Source organism: Natrix helvetica, assembly GCF_964273705.1.
Source record: "Natrix helvetica genome assembly, chromosome: 2".
Classification (NCBI taxonomy): domain Eukaryota; kingdom Metazoa; phylum Chordata; class Lepidosauria; order Squamata; family Natricidae; genus Natrix; species Natrix helvetica.
This window is the reverse complement of record NC_138552.1, coordinates 84,611,354-84,632,387: the sequence shown is the minus strand read 5'-3', so window position 1 is coordinate 84,632,387 and position 21,034 is coordinate 84,611,354. Positions and strand designations below refer to the sequence as shown.

Genomic DNA, 21,034 nt, shown 5'->3' with positions numbered 1-21,034 from the left:
ATTTCAGCTGTTTAAAAAAATGAGGAATTGATATACACATATTTTTGGACCATAAGATGTTCTGGACTATAAGATGCACCTAGCTTTTGGGGAGGAAAACAAGAAAAAATAATCTGCCTCTGCCTCCCAGCAATTTGCCTCCTTGCGGCAAACAGCAAACAGTCTGGTCGGCTTCAGCACAGCCTGGTTTAGCACAAGCAACTGATTATTGGCCTCCCGGAAATACCAACGATCAGCTGTTTCAGGCTGCGGGGATCGCCGCCACCTATCGCTGCCTCCATGTGCCCCATTTTTGATCTCCACACGTCCCATTTTCAGCCCGTTCCAAGCGGCGGGAATCATTGCCACCTATCACCACCAAATGGGACACACAGAAAACAAGACATATAGAGGCCAAAAATGGGGCATGCGAAGACAGCGATATGTGGCAATGATCCCCACAGTCTGGAACAGCTGATTGTTGGTATTCTGGAAGGCCAATCCAACTGCCAATCAGTTGCTCGTGTTAAATCAGGCTGTGCTGATGCTGACCAGGCTATTTGCTGTTTGCTGCAAGGAAGCAAATTGCTGTGAGGCAGAAGCTGAAGGGTGGGGGCCGGTGGGTTGGCGGGGTTCGGCAACATTTGCTCTATAAGAAGCACAAACATTTCCACCCACTTTTTTGGGGGGGAGTGCATTTTATAGCCAGAAAAATATGGTACCTCAAAGCAAAGTTTGTTTAACAATTGTTTAAAGTTACAATGGCCTTGGAAAGGGTGTTTACATAGAACAGCACAGCGCTCACTCTCCTGCAATCACATAATCTCAATCTAAGCATTTGGCAACCTGTTGGAACTTACAACCAGTTGCCAAATGCCCACCAAAACATGTTATCATCATTTGAAATCTTTTCTACCGGCTTGCCCAGAAAGTCAATGGGGAAGCAGGCAGGGAAAGTTACAAGCTGCCGTTGCCAACCAAAAGGACTTTCTCTGGGGATTGGATAAAAGATCTGCCCACCAAGGGGCACTGAACTCCTTCAGCAAGGTGGATAAACAGAGCTCCAATCCTGATGATTTGAGATCTGTTTCAGCACCTCATGGAAGAAGTTTCTTTCTGTTTGCAGAGGAAAACTGACATCCTCCCATTCAGTGCAAAAATGGAACTCAGATCCTAACAATTTGAACTTCATTTCTCCACCCAACAGAAGCTGTTCCTTTCCAAATTCAGAGGAGAGCTGACATCCTTCAGGAGGCAGATCTTTCAGCAAGCCCCTAGAGACGAGAGGAAGCCAAAATTCAAGCAGCGAATGAGGCAGTGTGGTAAGGTAATCAGCACAGAGTACTTTAGGCAGATGGGGGAAGACCTGGGAGGTGAGTGTTCTTCCTCAGAAGCTGAAAACTCTGCTAGGATTTTGCTAGTATTTTCAGTTCTTGAGTGGAACCTCCCAAGGTTTCCCCAATCCTATCCATACTCCTTACCTAGTCCACTTAACAACTGCAATTAAAAATGTCAGGATTGCCATTGTTGAGTGAAGCAGTCAAATGGATAGTCATGTGACATCTTGCTAATGATCGCTTCACTCAATTACCAAAATTCCAGGCTTAATTGTATTGGTAAATCAAAGATTACCTGCAAATAAAGCTTACTATACAACAAATGCCTCATTGGGTCATTCTTTCAAAGGTATTTTCTCATTTATACAAGAAACAGTATGACCACCACCAGGAAAAAAAAGCAGTAGGATGGGCAGCAGCTTCCAATTTCTTCCCCATTGTGTTTCCTTGTGGGAAACTGGCAAGGAGCATGAAAATCCTTCCTTCCTTCCTTCCTTCCTTCCTCCCTCCCTCCCTCCCTCCCTCCCTCAAATTCCTGCTGGCTTCTCCACTTATTTTGCTTCTGGGGAACTTGAAAGTTACTGAGGACAGTGCAGATAAGAAATGATGTGTGGGATGCACAGGAAGTGCTGCATAGGTCAACAAAGGCACATTGAAGGGAGTACATATATTAGAGATACTTTGCAGGTAGGGAAGGGTGGGTGGATGAGCAGCATGGGCCAGAAAAGGTGGATGAGGGTGGATGAGAGAGGTACCACACAGTTCAAGCAAGGTGCATGGAGGGGCAGCACAAGTTGAGAAGGATGTCTTGGGGTCCACAATGGTGTGCACAGGTCAAGAAGGGTTCATGGGCATGTGTAAAAAGTGCCGCATAATCAGGAAAGGCACAAAGATGATGGAGATCAGGAGGGATATGCAGTGCTGTGCAAGATATGTTCCACAGCTTGGGGAAGGCTCACAGGGACAGCATCATGGATCAGAAAAGACATGTGGGGGATGACGTGGGGTAGAAAGGCTCAGGAGGGAATGGGAAAGATGCCAAATGGGAGATGGGATGGCTCAGGAAAGATATGTGCAGTTGTGAAAGAAGTGTCTTGTGGGTCGGGGAGACATACAGGGAGGAAGCATAGCTCAGGGAGGGTACATGAGTTAAGGAAGGCAAGGTGAGCCTTGGAGAACATATGGGCTTCCATCCTTCCTGTTCTTCTTTCCCTTCCTCCCTCCTTCTCTTTCTTCCTCCTCTATGTAAGTGGCTGCTGCTAGATGGGCGAGAGACTAAGGGATTGTGAGAGTGGCTAGGAAACTGCAAATATTGAAAATGAAGATCACATGAGTGCAGCCTCAGCCCAACATATACTTAAGCAATAAACAACTCTCCCAAATTTTATTGTCTCAGGTGACATGGCTCCTGGATTTGGGACACATTCTGTAAGTTAGTCCATTTGAAGTACCTTGGTTCAAAAATTGTTGACCTAGGATGCACAGTTTTGTCCAGTTAAAAGATGTAAAAAAGAGTTTTAGTACTATATAGATGCTGAGAAAGTTTACATGATGACTTACATTTTTCTACAATAAATCTAATTCTCAGCAACTCTTGTGTCCTTAAATATCTGAGATGCCTGTTCCCAGTCCAGCTTACTAACAAAAGCCTTACAACTAAGGGCCAAAAGTTAAGGGCCATCACTCAAATTAGGTATAATACATACAGTATTTAAAAGTTATCTTATTCCCCAGAGAGCCTACCTCTTTCAGAAGCTCAACATTTTCCTCCATTAAGCGAATTAAAGATGAACATTCCCCTGTGGCCTGCAGGCTAACCTCACAGAAAACCAGAAGCTGCAGACAAAGGTGACACAATTGGGTCTTCCAAAAACTAGGGTAACGCAGCAGACTCCGAAATAATCCTTCCAGAAAAAGCAATGCTTCCGTGATCTGTAGAGCGTCTTTTACCTACGGAAAGAAAAGAAAGAAGACTGCATCTTACATACAAAGGCTCAGCACTGAGAACCACATAAAGTGTTGGCAGATACAGTATGTATAAATGAAGAATTTGCATAGAGAGAGATATTGTATTCCTAGTATGTCAGTTTAGCTAGAATAGGTAATCGAAGATCCCATCTCTATATGCATTCTAGAAACACCTCTCTGATATTGTGCTGATGATACTTAGTTGTACATCTCTATCCCCAGCTGCCAAGTAATATGGTCAAGGTGCTTTCCCAGTGACTGGAATCCATGTGGGTCTGGATAGGGATAAACCCAACTTCAGATCAACCCTGACAAGACCAAATGACTATGGGTCTCAGGGTCCCTTGTATGCAGTGATCTTTGAGTGGGGTAACTCTCCACGAGGCAGAGTTCGTGTACAATCTGAGGTTTCCCTTAGGCTCAGAGTTCCTCTTCAAGGCGGCTGCAGGAGGGAATGGGTTGAGCCATCGCCCTCCCTGGCCACGCACATATGTTAAAGAAATTAAGAAAAAAATAGAAAGCAAATAAATAAAATAATGTGCACCGAGAGGTTAGCACTGGAGAAGCTTTACCTGATAATACGAGACTAGGTCACAAAACAATTGAAGGAGATGGCATTCAAGGTCAGGGGGCTCCTCTTTGTTGAAAGGTCCATATGGCTGAAGCAAGACTCTAAGCAGGCTCATCCGTAACTCCGCATGCTCCCGCAACTGGTAAGGTTCGCAATATAGGTACCTTAGAAATGGCCTCATTATACTGACACATGCACCTTCTGCCCTGAAATTGTAAGAAATAATTTTAAGAACCCGCAAGACATTTATCAGATCAACGTATCTATTGTTTCCTTTGGTATACAATAAATTAGAAAAATACAAAAAAAAAAAGTAATTAATTTCTATACCCTCAAGGTTTAAAATATAAAGGTAAAGGTTCTCCTCGCACATGTGTGCTAGTCGTTCCCAACTCTAGAGGATGGTGCTCATCTCCGTTTCAAAACCAAAGAGCCAGCGCTGGCCGAAGACGTCTCTGTGGTCATGTGGCCGGCATGGCTAAACGCCGAAGGGGCACAGAGCTCTATTACCTTCCCACCAAAAGTGGCCCCTATTTTTCTACTTGCATTTTTTACGTGCCTTCGAACTGCTAGGTTGGCAGAAGCTGGGACAAGTAACAGAAGCTCTCTCCGTTACACGGCGCTAGAAATTTGAACCGCCAAACTGCCGACCTTTCTGATTGACAAGCTCAGCGTCTTAGCCACTGAGCCACCGCATGCCTTATTTAAAACATGCAAACCAACAAATGCAACCAAAGGGAAACAAATAAAACACTGCTACTTCAAGCTGGAGAGACCTGAATTCAAATGTCTTCTAGAATACAGAGCAGTTGTTGATTCCTAATCAGAGAAAAGATTAGGAAGAATGAGAGATAAAACAGGTGACAATCTGCAGATTGCAGTGCAACCAGCAAGATCTTATCCAATACCTTAGTATTTTCATGGGTATATACTAGATAAAGGATCATAGAAAACAATCAAGCCCAAGTGTTCAAAAGTTCATAGGCTACCTGAAACATGAATCAGCCTAGTTATCTAATACAATTTGTGAAACAGTGAAGAAACAAGTGGTATTTTAACCACGTTAATATATTATGATTATTGGCAGAATACTACACTTTGCTGAACTAGTGGCACGGTTAATGTTCAGTATTGCAGGCAAACTCTACCCACAGCCTGGAGTTTGAGCCTGAAAAGGGCACAAAGTTGACTCAGCTTTCCATTTGTCTGAGGTCAGTAAAATGAGGACCCCGACTGTTGGGGGCAATACATAAATAATACTTACACTGTAAACTGCCGAGAAATACTGAAAAACACTATAGGGCTTCAAGCCTAAAATGCTATGCTATTATAACTATTACCACTCTATTAATCAGCAGCAAAAATCTTGTATGGTTAAAACCCGAATTCACATAAGAACCTAGAGGCCAACTGTGTCATCAATTACTTATGCCATTATTTTATTTTCCTACCCTTTTGGACATTGCTGGAAAAATGTGGTCATATGTTGAAGAAGGAATGGCCAGCAATCAGGTCTGTTTTCAAGTATAATAATTAGAGGGTGAGGAGAGTTTCTGTGAAAAAACAAAAATGGGGAGAAATGCATTAAAAATAAAACTTGCAAATCTGATTATCGTAAAAATAAACACAACCATAAATTCAGTATTTTAATAAAATACAGAGTTGCCCATGAGATACGCTTTGTTAATAGAAGAGGAGTACATGTTCATGGATACAGAATGAAAGCTGCATTTACCGGCAATACATTAGTAAACTCTTGAACGACCTTCATGAATGGCGATAATGACTCCAATGAAGATACGTTTATTATTGTGATAGCAGAACTTTTTCCTACAATAAGTTCCTGAAGGCATAAATTTTAAATAATAAATGCATAACATTTCTTCTTTGATGTGAATGAATACATGCATACAATTTCATACTATACATACTGTGTTGTGCCCTCCTTACTACTGTCTCTTTTCAGATGCTCAAAGGCCATTATCAAGAAAAAATGATAATGCAGGAAAAATACTGCGTAATATTTCATATTTTCTGATATACAGGATGTAGCTCGTTCAGAACTGTATTCCATCCCACCCACTCACCCAAATGAAAAAATACGAAATTGCCTCTGTTAAAATTCATTCTGATTTTCTGGGCAAGTTTTGGCTTTGATTTTGTTGCTGTTAACTGTGATATTCAATTTCATGTCATTTGCAATTTTACTTTTCACCTTGCCATCCAAGTTATTATTTAATTCTAAAGAACTCTCAATTCAAACTCTGACTCTATATCACTCCACTAAATACACCTTTCCAATTTGATACATTTGATTGTTAATTTTCAAGTTTTTAATAGCTATTGACCCACCTAATAGACATACTATAAACATTAATTGTTAATTAATGATATAGGCTATGTTGTAAAATATTTTGCTGAAATTAGGTCTTATTGTGTTCAAAGTATTCTTCTGATCTACAGGGAGGGAGGGAGGGAGGGAGGGAGGGAGGGAGGGAGGGAGGGAGGGAGGGAAGGAAGGAAGGAAGGAAGGAAGGAAGGAAGGAAGGAAGGAAGGAAGGAAGGAAGGAAGGAAGTCTGATAAGATTTGTTCTCAACAAATCCATGCTGAATTCCAGTAATCACTGTATTTGCATTCAAAGTGTTTATAGACCTGTTGTTTTATTATCTTCGCAAATATCTTTCAGGTATCAAATGTCACTTCCCCAAATCCTTTCGCCTCTTTTTAAAACAGAATCAATTACTCTCTTTAAATTGTCTGACATTTCATCAATTCTCTGGGCTTTTTCACTGTTAATGGATAGAGGTTTGATCAAATAATTAGGTTATATCTATAATGCAGGAGGTTTTTACTTTGGCTTTGGAGATTTAAACCCTTTCACGGTAAATATGTGTCTATTAACCTCAAGCCGCATTTCTATCCCTTTATCACATTCTCCATAATTGTCTACTTGAACATATGCTGCTGATTGGAGAATACTAAGCCAAAGGTTTAGCCGAATAGTTTTATTTTATTTATTTATGTACAGCCTTTATTATTTTTACAAATAAGTCAAAGGAATGAACATAACCAACACATCTTCCTCCTCCTATTTTCTGACAACAAACCAGTGAGGTGGTGTGAGCTAAGAGAGTGTGTCTGACCCAATGTCATTTATTTGGTTTTCGTGGCCAAGGTGGAACTTGAACTCATAGTCCCTTGCTTTCTAGCCCAGTGCCTTAACCACTAAACCAAAATAACTTTCCAGCTTTAGAAACCTAGTAGAAACCTGTAGAAACCTAGTTCTAGTTTTTTTGTAGTTATTGCCTAACGAAGCAGATTTTATTGTATTTTTAGCAACCAACATTTCAGGCATTTTTTTTATTTGCACACCTGCAACCAATACTTATTATTTGCAGATTTCATATTTTCAAATTTATCTACTGATTAAATGCATTTGTAACCACAAAAATGAACATTTGTGACATTTTTGTGATATAATGGGTTGTGAAGATAAACTTGAGAAACAGGAGGAAAAGCCACAGCCAATATAATAGTCAGATAAAGAGAAATCTTGCAAGATTTGATTACTGTAACCCTGTAATAATGGTAGTTTTAATATTCATAATGTTGGAGTTTCAGTCTTTTTTACTTCAAAGTGCTAACATCAGTCTTGCAAATCCAAATGTGTCTTCCAGTTCCTTGCCTTAATAGGGAAGGTTAAGCTTGAGATATTTTCTCAAATTCCATTCTTGATTTGGATTTATCTGATTTATCTGATTATTATTTATTATTTACTCAGATTTATCTGATCATTGCCTTGACTGTGGCTCTTCCTCTTAATCTCAAGGAACATGTGGTCATTTATGGACAGGCAGAATGGAGAAAAATTGGTTGTCCAAGACACATATTCTCAGCTAAAGTTTCAGTACTCATTAATTTAGTGTTCAAAATGACTTTATAAAATCAATACTGCAAATAATGAGAATCCTTGGTACTTGCAATGTTAATCATGCTACCATTCAAAACAACATGCCAAATTTGACTGATTTAAGGCATACCTGATTGCATATAAGTCAAGCTGTTCTTCACTTTTTGATGTCTTCAAGGCTTGCATCTGTAATAGCTTTACAATGGTTTTTATCAAGCCCTGGACATTCCTATCAAAAGCAAAGTAAAAACGCATGTTCAATCAACAGATTTCTACAAAAGGAGAAACATTTTCATGATGTCTCTTAACACCTTTTTAATTTGAAAGAATTTACCAGCATATATCATTAATGCAGGATCAAAACATAACTCAATATACCACTTTTTCATTTGGTTTGTTCTGATTCCTATAGCTATATGCCCAGTTTTACATAGTAAATTATCTCTTAGGCACTATCAGAAGACAGCCTTAATCTTGAAAGTATTCTCTTTGGAGATATAACAGGTCATATATGCATATACCAGAGATCCTTAAGTGTCAGTCCTGATGACAGCAAAAAGTCCATTAACAACATACCAGTACTTAGTTTAACTTTGATTAAATAACTTTATATTCCTTCCTTTTATTCTAACCATCTCAGTCTTTAGTCCCTTCAAGTAATGTCATTGAACCTTATTGTTTCTTTGTTCCTTATCACAAAACTCTTCAAAACATTAACAGGCCACTTTTTATAAATATAGCAAAATTACGCAGGTCACTCTCTTTCTTTTGCTGTTTCGGTATCCCTTTTAATTGTTAAGACATCGGCAAAGTTTTTGTATGTCTAGTGTAGAATCTTTTTCCATGTCATTCTTATAGAAATCTACCGTGTTTCCCCGAAAATACGACCTACCCCGAAAGTAAGCCGCAGCGTGATTTTTGCAAGTGCGCCCAATATAAGCTCCCCCCCATAAGCCCTAATTAAAACCCCGTTCACTCCAGGGTGCACGGGTAAAAATTAAGCTAGGATGGGAGTAGGGGGTGGATGGGTGGAGCTGCCCTACTACTTACCTTTGGACAGTTGCAGCTAGGCCTCACACACCCTGATACCTGCCTTGCTGGCCCATTTTTTCTGCAGCTGACAAGGCCAGCAAGGCTTTCCTGAAGGCTTCTGCAGCTGATAACAGAACTCCGCAGCAATCCAGAACTCTGTTATTGGCTGCAGAGGCCTTCAGGAAAGCCTTGCGGGCCAAAGAAGAAGTTCCTGAAGGCCTCTAAAAATGATAAGGAGGCCAGGGGCGACACGTGCAAGTGAGATGAGTCAGTGAATTATATTCCACCCCAAAATAAGACCTGGTGCCTTTTTTGGTGGAAAAAATTATAAGACAGTGTCTTATTTTCGGGAAAACATGGGTACTTTAAACTCAGCCATACTCTTATCAGGTAGAACTTGCTCCACTTCCATAAAATCCTTTGGATACAGTCTATCTATAGAGCCACCTCTAGTGTTAAATTTAACTTCTCAGTCCATTGTACAAAAGTACTCTTCAAAATGTCTAATGTTAAAATAGTTTGCTTCATTCTGTAACTATAAATTGAGTTTAAGTGTTTTTCTCTTTTAATTGTAAATATAATTCCTTCTGGTTTCCCTTAGTATCCATTTTTTAAAATCTTCTATTATGTTTCAAAACGAAACAATTTTCACATGGGAAGGGTTGTTTATAATTAATTCCAAAATCTTATTGCAAATTTAACTGGATACTTAGTCCATTTTTATCTTTCCAAAATCAAAGTTTTAATCATTCTTGCTGTTTATTCCATTATTTTTTTTAAAGTTCTTAAATTTACTTTTAAAACTTCTTTCACTGTTTGAAGGAAATTCATATACTGTAGTGTTATAAAACTCACCCAATCCAAAGGTTTCTAATAGCTGAATAACAGTTAACAAACATTTTCCAAAAGTAATTAGAAAAGGTAGTATGTGAACCTAGTGAACTTTTGAACGGAAAAAAAAAAACCATACTGAAGAGCAAGACAAAATGGATACTGTCCTTCAGGCTTCTAAAAGCCAACTAAGAGGGGGAACACAGAGTCTTGACTGGCTCTTCGCATCCATTTTTTTAATTGTGCTATATATCATTCCTCTTCTTATACTGTGGTGAATTAGGGAGTGGAATCTTTCTGAGCCCCTTTCATATATTTTCTCTATGTTGTGGACTTAAGTTTTGTTTCGCCCATCACTTTGGTGAAAGAGCTTGCATATTTCCATCAAGGTCACCTTCCTTACTGTCTACAGCCCATTTGATTATGTATTGTTAAGTTGGTGTTGACTCTTAGCAATCATCTAGATTTTGTCCATGACCTGTTCCTAACCTAATCCTTCAAATCTTCCAATGGTATATAAATCACCATTGTAATTGAGTCCACCTACCTTTCTGCTAGTTGTCCTCTTCTTCTCTTTCACTCTCAGCATTACAGCCTTCTTCAGAGAGCTCTGTCTTTGCATAATTAATCCAAAGTAGGATAATTTCAGCCTCCAGTGCAATGTCTGGATTGATTTGTTTGATGATCTACTTTTTTGTTTTCTTGGCTGTCCACGGTACTCCCAGGAGTCTTCTTCAACAGCAAAGTTAAAAAACAGCAATATTCTTCCTGTTCTTCTTCTTCAAAGTCTAATTTTTGCTTTCATAGGGTGCCACAGGGAATGTCATTTCTTGCACTATTCTGATCTTTGTGAGTATAAACACATCACAGCATCTGAACATCCTTTCAACGACTTTGGCAGCTGCTCTAACTTGTCTATGATTTATTTCTTGACTGCTCTTTCCTTTACTACTGATTGTTGATCCTGAAAGGTAGAAGCTATTTACCACTTGGATAACTTGCCAATTCTAAGGATGGTTGTTCTAGCTGTTGTCATTTGTTTAGTCTTCTTTATATTTAATTTCATTTCCATTTTTTCTTCTTAACTATTATTACTAGAGCTTAGAGATCTTTTGTATTTTCAGCTTAGGTTATTGATATTTCTTCCTCCAAAGTAACATATTCACATATTCATCTGCTTCCAATTCAAATTCCCTTAATATATATATTCAGGATATGGGTTGAATAAATGAAGGGATAGTATAAAGTCAGTCCTACAAGATAGATCAGACTGAGAAACTAATGTCAGGTAGATTAATACTATTTTTATTGTAAAAGCTATAATAACAGAATTTTGCAAATCTGAATATGCTCCCTCCCTTTATCTCCACTGAATTAGGGAATGGGCTTACCAAATTACTCTCTTGATGCAGCTTTAGTCTCCTTTTATCTAATCCCTACCTCCCAACTGTCCATCAAGACCATTCCCTGCACTTTTCTCACTCCTTTGCTGACCTGAAACCAATGTGTTTTATTATGTACTATCCATATTGTGGCTTCCTGATCTATATATACATATTTTCTTGAGGACTTAAGGACAAGGCTTGAGGACAATGAGAAGTCCTGGGATTCCCATTTTTTTAATGGATGTTTCACAGTTTCATATGTTGACATAATCAAAAGCATTTCTATAAATCAACAAAGCACATGCTGACTTCTTTCTGGTATTTTTTGGCTTTCTTAATTATTCAGCATGCTCAGCAATATATTTTGTGGCTTAGCATTTTTTTAGCATCAGCTTGAACATCTGGCATCTCTTTTTCTATGTAGGCTCCAATCTGCATTGGATGATCTCAAGCATTATTTTGTTGATATATCAAATTAAGGATATTGTGCAATAGTTTGCATACTCTGTTAAGTCTCCTTTTTCATATTGGGATATACATTTTCCAATCTGTTGGCCACTGTGTTGTCCTCCAAATTTGCTTCATTAGAATCTTCACTCATTTTGCTAATAGCCTGGTTAGAATCATTACTGATTCTTTTTCTGTTGGTTGCCATATTTCAGCAAATATTCCACCCGTTTCTAAACCTTCTGACTAGGTAAAGACTGGATGTTGATTTAATTTCATCTTCTAGTACTAGAGGTTCTTATAAGTAGAAATATCTTCTATAATATCTTGGACATTGACAACTTCATTTTATAGTATTTAAGGCTATTCATTCCTTTTTTTGAATCAGTTGAAGCTATCCACTGGGCATCCTTTAGCACCATAATGGTGAACCTATGGCACGCGTAGCCATATCTGTAGGCTCTAGCTCGCTCCAGTGCGGCCAGCTGATTTTTGGCTGGCCCGCCCACACTGCCCTCCCTTCCCAGGAGTCTCCACACGATGCCAGGTAAGTACAGAACTCATGCAGAGGCTCTGGGAGGACGTTTTTGGCCTCCAGAGGGCCTCCGGGCAGGCAGGGGAGGACATTTTCACCCTCCCCAGGCTCCCAGAAAATCTGTGGAGCCTGGGGAGGGTGGAAAACGGGCCTACCTGGCTCACCAGAAGTCGGGAAATGGGCCATTTCAGGCCTCCGGAGGCTTCAATGAGGCCTGCTAGGCCCAAAACGGGATGCGGGTGATCATGCGCACATGCGTGAGAGCATGGGGTGTTGCATCCACAGGGGTTGGGATGTGGGCGGGATTGAATTATGGGTGTGGGAATGCGCATGCGTGCTTTTGGCACCCGAGAGAAAAAAGGTTCTCCATCACTGCTTTAGCATATCAGTTTGAGGTTACAACCCACTTCTAGAGTTCAGAGATATTTTGGAAGACTTTCCATGATCTCCATGTCTGTTTCCATCGTCAGTATTTTTACAGAAGTACTCTTAGTACTGTTTTTTGTCTCTTCTAACAGCTTTCTGAAATTGTTTGATAGGTTTCTTCTCGAGATTTTGTTTTTCTTGGCTCTGGCTTCCTTTCCTTGGTAATTTCCATGATCTGTTCTGACATCCTATGTTGATGTCTTGTTTCTTTGTCTTTGGCAGTGTCTTTTCACATTCCTCCTTAACAACTTTGTTATGTTCAATCCATAGTTCCTCTGATTCTCTGTCAATGAGGCTTAGGATTTGCAAGAAATTCCCGATGTTCTCATTGAAAATGGGGCTTATATGCTCAAGAAGATATAGCGGAAATTGTTTTATTTTCCTGTTCTTGTTTAGCTTAACTCCTGCTCTTACTTTGACAAGTAACCTAGTTTTCTTTAACCCTCTTCAGGGCTTGGATTATATTTTTCAGCCATACCCTAATGTACATTATATGCTGGTAATACACAGCTAGCGTTAAATAGAGTATTTTGGTAGTGTGTAAAAAAGAGATTGCTGTTTTACTGGGCTGGGTTGGGGGTTGAAAGGGATGTATTGCTTTTACTAGTTGAAGCAAGGCACGTTCAAAATGTAATTTTTTGAAAGTTAGAATGTAGAAATATGTTTTGATGGTACAAATCATAGAATCTCTGACTTTGAGGGTCAATGACCTTATAATACAGTACAGGTGGAAAACCAAATCACTAGCCTTGAGCAATAAAACAACCTCTATGCAAAGAGCAGAAATCTGTAGGTGATTAAGCTTCAGCGTCATTGCAATTATTCTTTTTCATCATTTACCTATTTATTTTTTGCTGCGCCACTCTCTGCTCCATCATTTATCTAACTCCAATTTAAGAACACAAGAGAAGAGGCAGAACATCAACGACCATGTTTAGCTTTGGCAAACTTCCATAAAATCTGTTTGGGTTTGGGTTGACAAAGACCTCATGAACACTGAATCCATAGTCAATTCAATAGGATCACTGGGGACTCAAAAGAAATGGCAAAAAAAAAGTATTTGGTTGTGTTTTCATTCACAACAGCAAAAGGTTTGAACGAAGCTGAGAATACCTTTGAGCATTATAAGGAAACTGTTACATGCCCGACAGCTTTCTTGGAAGAAAAGCATTGTTATTTTACCCAGGCCCAAGACCTGCAGAGAGAATCTCTGAATGGCAAGAAGAGAAAGAGAGAGATTGGGTGTTCCAGAGATCAGGAAAGACAGCCTGACTCTGAAGCCCCATCACTATTTAACATTTGGACACTGAGAACGGAGGGACACTGGAGCAGAAAAGAGCAGAGGTGTCAGCCCTGTGAGGTAGGCCAGGTCACCAAAAAGGATTCCTGGAATGTTCTTTGTTGCAATAAGGTAAAAAACAGGATCTAGGAAAACCGGTCCAAGTTTCTCTCTGTTGCATTATATATTAAACAAAACCGAGGTAGAGTTATTTTGCATCTTTCTCATGCTTTCCTCTGTCTCAGGATTGTACAGGTAATCCTTGACTTACAACCGTTTGTTTAGTGACTGTCCAAAGTTACAGCAGCACTGAAAAATGTGACTTCTGACCAGTGTTCACAGTTATGACCTTTGCAGCATCCCTATGATCATGTGATCAAAATTCAAATGCTTGGTAACTGGTTCATAATTATGACCGTTGCTGTGTCCCAAGGTCATGTGATCATCTTTTGCGACATTCTGACAAGCAAGGTCAGTGGGGAATCCAGGTTCACTTAACAACCATGTTACTTACTTTAAAACTGCAGTAATTTACTTAACAACTGCGGCAAGAAAGGTCATAAAACAAGGCAAAACTCACTTAACAAATGTGTCACTTAACAACAGAAATTTTGGGCTCAACTGTGGTTGTAAGTCAAGGACAACCCGTATAATTTTTTCTACCTTATTATCTCATTCCTTCCTTCCTCCATGGTTCTTTCGCGTTTTCCCAGGGTCAAGCCTACCTTCTTTTTACAAGATGGTATCACTGATTCTGAACTACAAAATCAAAAGAGCTGAACTTTAATTAAAGAAAATGACCATTACCTGGCTGAAGGAATAAGGCTGAGTGCTGTGTTAAGAATGTAGCCAAACTCTGCATGATCTTGTTTGACAAGCTTCACCAGAGCCTCACAGCAGGTTGTCCGTACCATCATATTGTCACTGCAGGACTTTTCCCAGAGCAAATTTAACGCTGGGGTCTGGAATCAAAGAGAGAGGAGAAACAAGCTCCATTATTCAGCACTGATGACTCATACATTCAATTATTGTTCTCACAGCTATTCTACTTCAATTGATATCTGAGCAAAAACAGAGAAAGTTAAGGAATATTTGACTCTTTCCTCACTTGCCACTGGGTGAATATATAGTTAATTTACCTCAAAATCAAAACTAAGTAAAATTTACCACTGTGATACAAGAAACTGTTGACATGGAAGACTCCTGCTTTTACTAGTTGTGTAAGACATTGGAGCATGGCTTGAACATCAAATATCTCTCTCAGGACAGTGTGGGAAATAAAATAATATATGAAAAAGGCATTTTCAGTAGTGGCCTCATAATTATGGAAGCACCTCATAAAAATGATTCCTCCCCCTCCCGTTTTTTGGCATTTAGAATATAAGTTTCTGGCATCCCAGAAACTTTTTCAAGAGGCAACTGAACTTGAAAAAGCACCTTTGGGACAACCATGACCTGGATGGCTGAGAATCTCCATAGACATTAAGTTTCTGGCATCTTTTGAGGCAGTTTATTTTAGAGTTTGCTGTGAATTTATTAGGATTGACATTTAATTTTGATTTAATCAAAATCTCTAATTTAATTCTGATATGGCTGGTAGTTATCCTATTGCGATTTTAATATTTGATACTTCTAAAAATATAGCTAAAAATGTTTAACTGCACCTAGCCATTTAAATCAGTCAATGGATTGCAAACACGTTTGGTTATGGACTGAAGTTCCTAATGGAAACCAGTACTTTAACTTTTACTCTCCTCATTTAGAATTGGCCAAAACATAAAAAGTCTGTTTCAAAAGGCAAACTATTGAGCATGGCAAATGTTCTACGAGAGGACAAAATATCTGGCCTTCTTAATAAAAAAAGGCATGTTTCCATTTAATACTCAGAAAAATATCTAGTGGATAGTTTACAGTTTGCTACACTTTTATTGCATATATATGGTGTGTGTATGTGTGTGTATATTGAAAAAACGAGGCCTGTAGAGTGCTTGGGAAGCCTGCAGATTGCAAAAACTATTTTTTTTTAAATTTACCTCTTCAAAATCATGGTGTGTCTTATACTCTGGTGCATATTATAGTCCAAAAAATATGGTAATTTTGAGTCCACCGTGCTCTCTAAGTTCTAGCTATCGCACAGGGTTATTAAGGAGAGAAACAGGAAGAGGGAATTCTATGTATGGTATATTGTCTTTGTCTCTTGAATGAAAGCCAGATATAAAGTGATCAAGCACTAAGTAAGCAAAGTTGCAACAAATAGTTTTAGCTCCAACAATTCTAAATTTAAGTTCAGAAACGTAAGTTTTATTCCATTTAAATCTAATGAACTATTATACAAAGTAAATATCAGGAAAAAGATAACAGAATAGGAAAATGTATTTTATATCAGAACCAGGTAATCTATTGCTAGATTTTGGAAATCTTTTGAAAATCTTTCTTCAATTACATTACATATTTTTACAAATCTCAGCATCAAAATTTGGACACTTGGCAACTGGCATGTATTTTTGATGGTTGCAGTGTCCTAGAGTCATGTGGTCACATTTTGCGACTTTCTGACAAGCAAAGTTAATGGGGAAGCCAGATTCCCTTAAAAACTGTGTTGTTACTAACAACTGCAGTACGTCACTTAACAAACTGTGGCAAGAAAGGTCATACAATGGGCAAAACTCACAAAAACTGTCTGGCTTAACAACAGAAATTTTGGGCTCAGTTGTGGTTGTAAGTCAAGGACTATCTGTATATGCCAATTAGTTGCTTTTTGTTTACTTACTTCTGGTAATTGGGACCAGAATTTCCATAGCTAAATGATGCAGTCAGAAAGTATAAAATCATATGACCACATTAGCAGGAAGTCACAAGTCCTAGGCAGTTCACAAGCTGGTCAGCAGGCAAGTAAGTGCCTGCTGTGGCCTGAGCAAAGTGCAGCCAGGCCAGGCCTGGTTGCTGCCATGGGTGGAAGGATGAGCAAGCCATTCTGCACTCTACCATCCCAAGCACCGAAATTTTGATCACATGACCACAGGGGCATTGTATTGGCCATGACTTCAAGAACCAGGCTTATGTATCATTCAACGCTGTCATAACTTTGTACAAAGGCTTGTTAAGCAAGGACTACCTGTAAGTTCCCTTAATTCTCAATACGGGTTATACCAAAGAGCTAAAATTTCATCATACTTGTAAAAAATAGTTTGCACATTTTCAGTAAGAGAAATACCAGTAGTCCAGAGAGCCGTTTAAAGTGTTCCTTGCCTCATAAAATGTTAGTATTCATGCTCTGCATGAATCTACCCATTCTAGAGAGTGCATCATTATCATTAGATATTGTTACGTACACCATTTCAATGTTTTTTTTTCCTTTCTCATATATTATCCTCTATATTATCCTCTAGCTGTGAAAATTTAAAGTTACTGGAATTGAATTCCAATCACGTTGCACCACAAAAGCAGTTCTCAGCACAATGGGGGAAAGAAAAATGAAAGCAAAGTCACAAACCTGGTTACTGGACTGGCTGATCTTGTTAGATAAAACATTTTCTTTCAGCACTGCAGCAATAAGATGGCCCACAGCCTGTGAATAAACATAAATCACTAAACTATGATGTTTATTGCAGCCAGCAGCAACCACATCCCACCCACCACACGCTGCTACGTAAGTTAAACAACAACATGAAGGCTAAGGTTATATTGCGGGAAAATAATTTATCGAACACAGTTCAATAGTAGCAACTTGATATTCTCTTTATCTTCACAGAGAATTCTGAGATATAATATCTTGATGTTAAAAATATGGTCACTCACAACCATTTAGATTGTCAATACAAGTGGATCAGAACTTGCTACCTGAATAAGCATAGCAAAAATGTATTAAAGCTAATATTAAAATATTAGTAGATGAGGCTTTACTTAGGAGTTACATATATGAGAAAGTTCTCAGCCTCCCTTAAAAAGTGATTTGATAACTGTTCCTGGTAATAGAAAAAGTTCTGCCTAGGACATGGGATACTGTGATCTGTCATTACAACATCAGCAAATCTAGTACCATCAGCAAATCTGGTGACATCTGGGGATCAAGAATCACTCCAGAATCCATGAATCTCTTATTTCAAGGAGAATGACTCCAAAACGATCTCAATCTCTGACTCCTATGTAATAACCAGTGACGTGCGGTGAGGTTTATGACTGGTGAGGCACTGACACAGTGCTGGGTTTCAAATATTTTTAGACTTGTGGACTTCAACTCCCAGAATTCCACAGCCAGGCATGCTCAGTTCCAATTTAAAGCGACAGCATTTGTTTTTCTCCTTTGCTTCTTCTTTCTTTTTCTTTTTCTTCTCCTTTCCCTCCTTCCTCCCTCTCTCCCTTCCTCCCCCTCTCTCAAACACACACACACACACAGAAGTTGGATTGGACTATCTCTCCTACCCCTTCCCTCTCTCACTCACTCTCAAACAAACCCCCACACACACAAAAGTTGGATTGGATATCTTTTCCAGTGGCTTGAAAGCAGCTCCTCTGCCATCCCCCCCATTCCCCTGCTGCCTTTCCCAAACACCTCCACCATTGCAAATGCAGCCTGCTGTCTGGGTGGGAAATGCCTGGAACACAATAAACCCCACCCACCACCTCCTGCTGGCAGGCTGGGGTGAGAGGAAAGGCAGAGAAGCCGGAGGGGAGCCGATCTGAACCTTCCAAAAGAAAGAGGCTGGGGGGAAGTGTGTGTACTACAGCATGGCTCTTTGCCTGGCTTCCTGCCTCCTCCTGTGGTCTCCTCAGTGCTCGCTTGTGCTCTCCCTCCCCAAGTGTAGTTTGATTGCAGGTGGAGCCACATTGCCTTTTCAAACTTGTAATCAGTGAAGCTGGGCTAGATTTTTATATAGTTTTATCCAGCTGTGTGTGTGTGAGAGAGAAATGAATGGGGGCCTGGGGAGGAAGTCACTACACTTGGGGAGGGAGAGCACCAGTGAGGTTAAGCAGAGTCATCCACGGTGAGGCAGCAACTAGCTCAGCTTTTTCCTTTTACTTTTTTTTCATGATGAGAGTGGTGAGGCTGTGCCTCACTTGCCTCACCTGACTGCACGTCACTGGTAATAACAGTACCTCTGTTTTGGCTGGATTAAACAACAGCTTGTTATTTCTCATCCAGTCCATAATGGCACTTTGGCAATACTCCAGGGTATCAAATAACTAACTTGAAAGGGGTGGCAAGAAGCAGCAAAGCAGGGTGTCATCATCCTGAAGGCATCTCACTCAAAATTCTTCCCCAGGGGTTTCATATAAAGAATTCATTTTTCAACAAGTACAAGTTCCTATGTGTGGATCAATCTATTCATGCCATATATGGTACACACCAAACAAAAGCTTTCTCACCTGTGACTGAATAAGCGTGTTAGGAAAATCAAGCCTTTTTCTGATTTCTTCAGACATTGTTTGATTAATCTATAGACAAACTTCTGAAACAATAAAAGTAGATATAAAATGTCAACATCACCACTAATTTGGTTTTTACATTTGCTGAATAAACTGCAGTGAATAAACATAAACCAAAAATTTGAGTTTATACATTTACACTAAGCCTATGTCAAACTAATGACGTTATGGCTAGGCCATGTGTGCACTCTGAATAAAAGTTATTTAACTGAAGGTCCACAAAAGTCTAAACAATAATCTTGTTAAAATAAGAGCACATAGTGTAGCACAGCAGTCCCCAAATTTTAAGGCTTGGTGGCCTGGGAGGGAGGAGGGGAACCAGCCCATGGGTCACACAAATTGAGCTGTGTGTATATGCACTGGCCAGCTGTTGGAGCAGCTTGGTTTGAAACAGACCATGGTCCGGTAGTTGCAGACCCCTGCTTTAGCATATTCAGAGATCTGAAATAGACATAAACAGTTATTTATGGAGATTCTCAGTCACCCGGTTCATAGTTGTCCCAAAGATGCTTTTTCAAAAGGCAATTCAACTTTTTTTTTTCTTAAAGACTTTCGCTTCTCATCCAAGCAGCTTCTTCAGTTCTAACTGAGTCAGAATTGAAGAAGCTTCTTGGATGTGAAACAAAATGTCTTCAAGGAAAAAATAAAGTCCAGTTGCAAAGCACCTTTGGGAGATAAATTGTTACATTATGGTGAAAGGAACCAATTTCTATGTTATAGTTAAGTACTGGGATTTCCCTTTGCAACATCCATGTGTATCATTTTAATATTTCTGACATTAGCCACAAAACGATTAATATTATTTTGGCATATATAAACTGACATATGATGTTACCCATAGGGTCTCAACAATTTTGTTAACTTTCTTGAATGCTTGAGTGTACTTGGCCTGCAATATTTAAAAAGAGCTGTTTTTCCATTATAATCTGTGGCAGCCTTCATTACTCTGGTGCCCTCCTGATGGTTTGCATTTTCATTCAAATTCCTAGCATGTTGCACAGTAGAATATATTCACATCATAGTGTAAAACATCTGGAAACACCAGTTTGAGAAAGAGTGCTGTAGATGTATTGCGGGAGCTGAAGATGTTTTTCCCAGTACATACAGTGGGGCAAAAAAGTATTTAGTCAGCCACCAAATGTGCAAGTTCTCCCACTTAAAAAGATGAGAGAGGCCTGTAATTGGCATCATAGGTAGACCTCAACTGTGAGAGACAAAATGTAAAAAAAACCCCAAACAATCACATTGGCTGATTTGGAAAGAATTTATTTGCAAATTATGGTGGAAAATAAGTATTTGGTCACCTACAAACAAGCAAGATTTCGGGCTCTCACAGACCTGTACCTTCTTCTTTAAGAGGCTCCTCTGTACTGCCCTCATTACCTGTATCAATTGCACCTGTTTGAACTTGTTATCAGTATAAAAGACACCTGTCCACAACCTCAAACAGTCACACTCCAAACTCCACTATGGTGAAGACCAAAGAGCTGTCGAAGGACACCAGAAACAAAATTGTAGACCTGCACCAGGCTGGGAAGACTGACTCTGCAATAGGCAAGCAGCTTGGTGTGAACAAATCAACTGTGAGAGTAATAATTAGAAAATGGAAGACATACAAGACCACTGATAATCTCCCTTGATCTGGGGCTCCACGCAAGATCTCACCCTGTGGGGTCAAAATGATCACAAGAATGGTGAGCAAATATCCCAGGACCACATGGGGGGACCTAGTGAATGACCTGCAGAGAGTTGGGACCAACGTAACAAAAGCTACCATCAGTAACACACTATGCCGCCAGGGACTCAGATCCTGCAGTGCCAGATGTGTCGTCCTGCTTAAGCCAGTGCATGTCCGGGCCCGTCTGAAGTTTGCTAGCGAGCATTTGGATGATCCAGAAGAGGATTG

The 21,034-nt window shown here is 39.5% G+C and overlaps 1 protein-coding gene across 1 annotated transcript in view; it reads right to left on the bottom strand.

Moving 5' to 3' along the window:
- FOCAD (focadhesin) overlaps positions 1-21,034 on the bottom strand; it is a 162,474-nt gene that overhangs the window by 136,787 nt on the left and 4,653 nt on the right. Inside the window, 7 exon segments of the mRNA XM_081942659.1 lie at positions 3,060-3,266; positions 3,857-4,061; positions 5,307-5,408; positions 7,897-7,995; positions 14,509-14,663; positions 17,195-17,269; positions 19,069-19,151. Coding sequence (XP_081798785.1) covers positions 3,060-3,266; positions 3,857-4,061; positions 5,307-5,408; positions 7,897-7,995; positions 14,509-14,663; positions 17,195-17,269; positions 19,069-19,125 — 900 coding nt within the window. The 5' untranslated portion in view covers positions 19,126-19,151.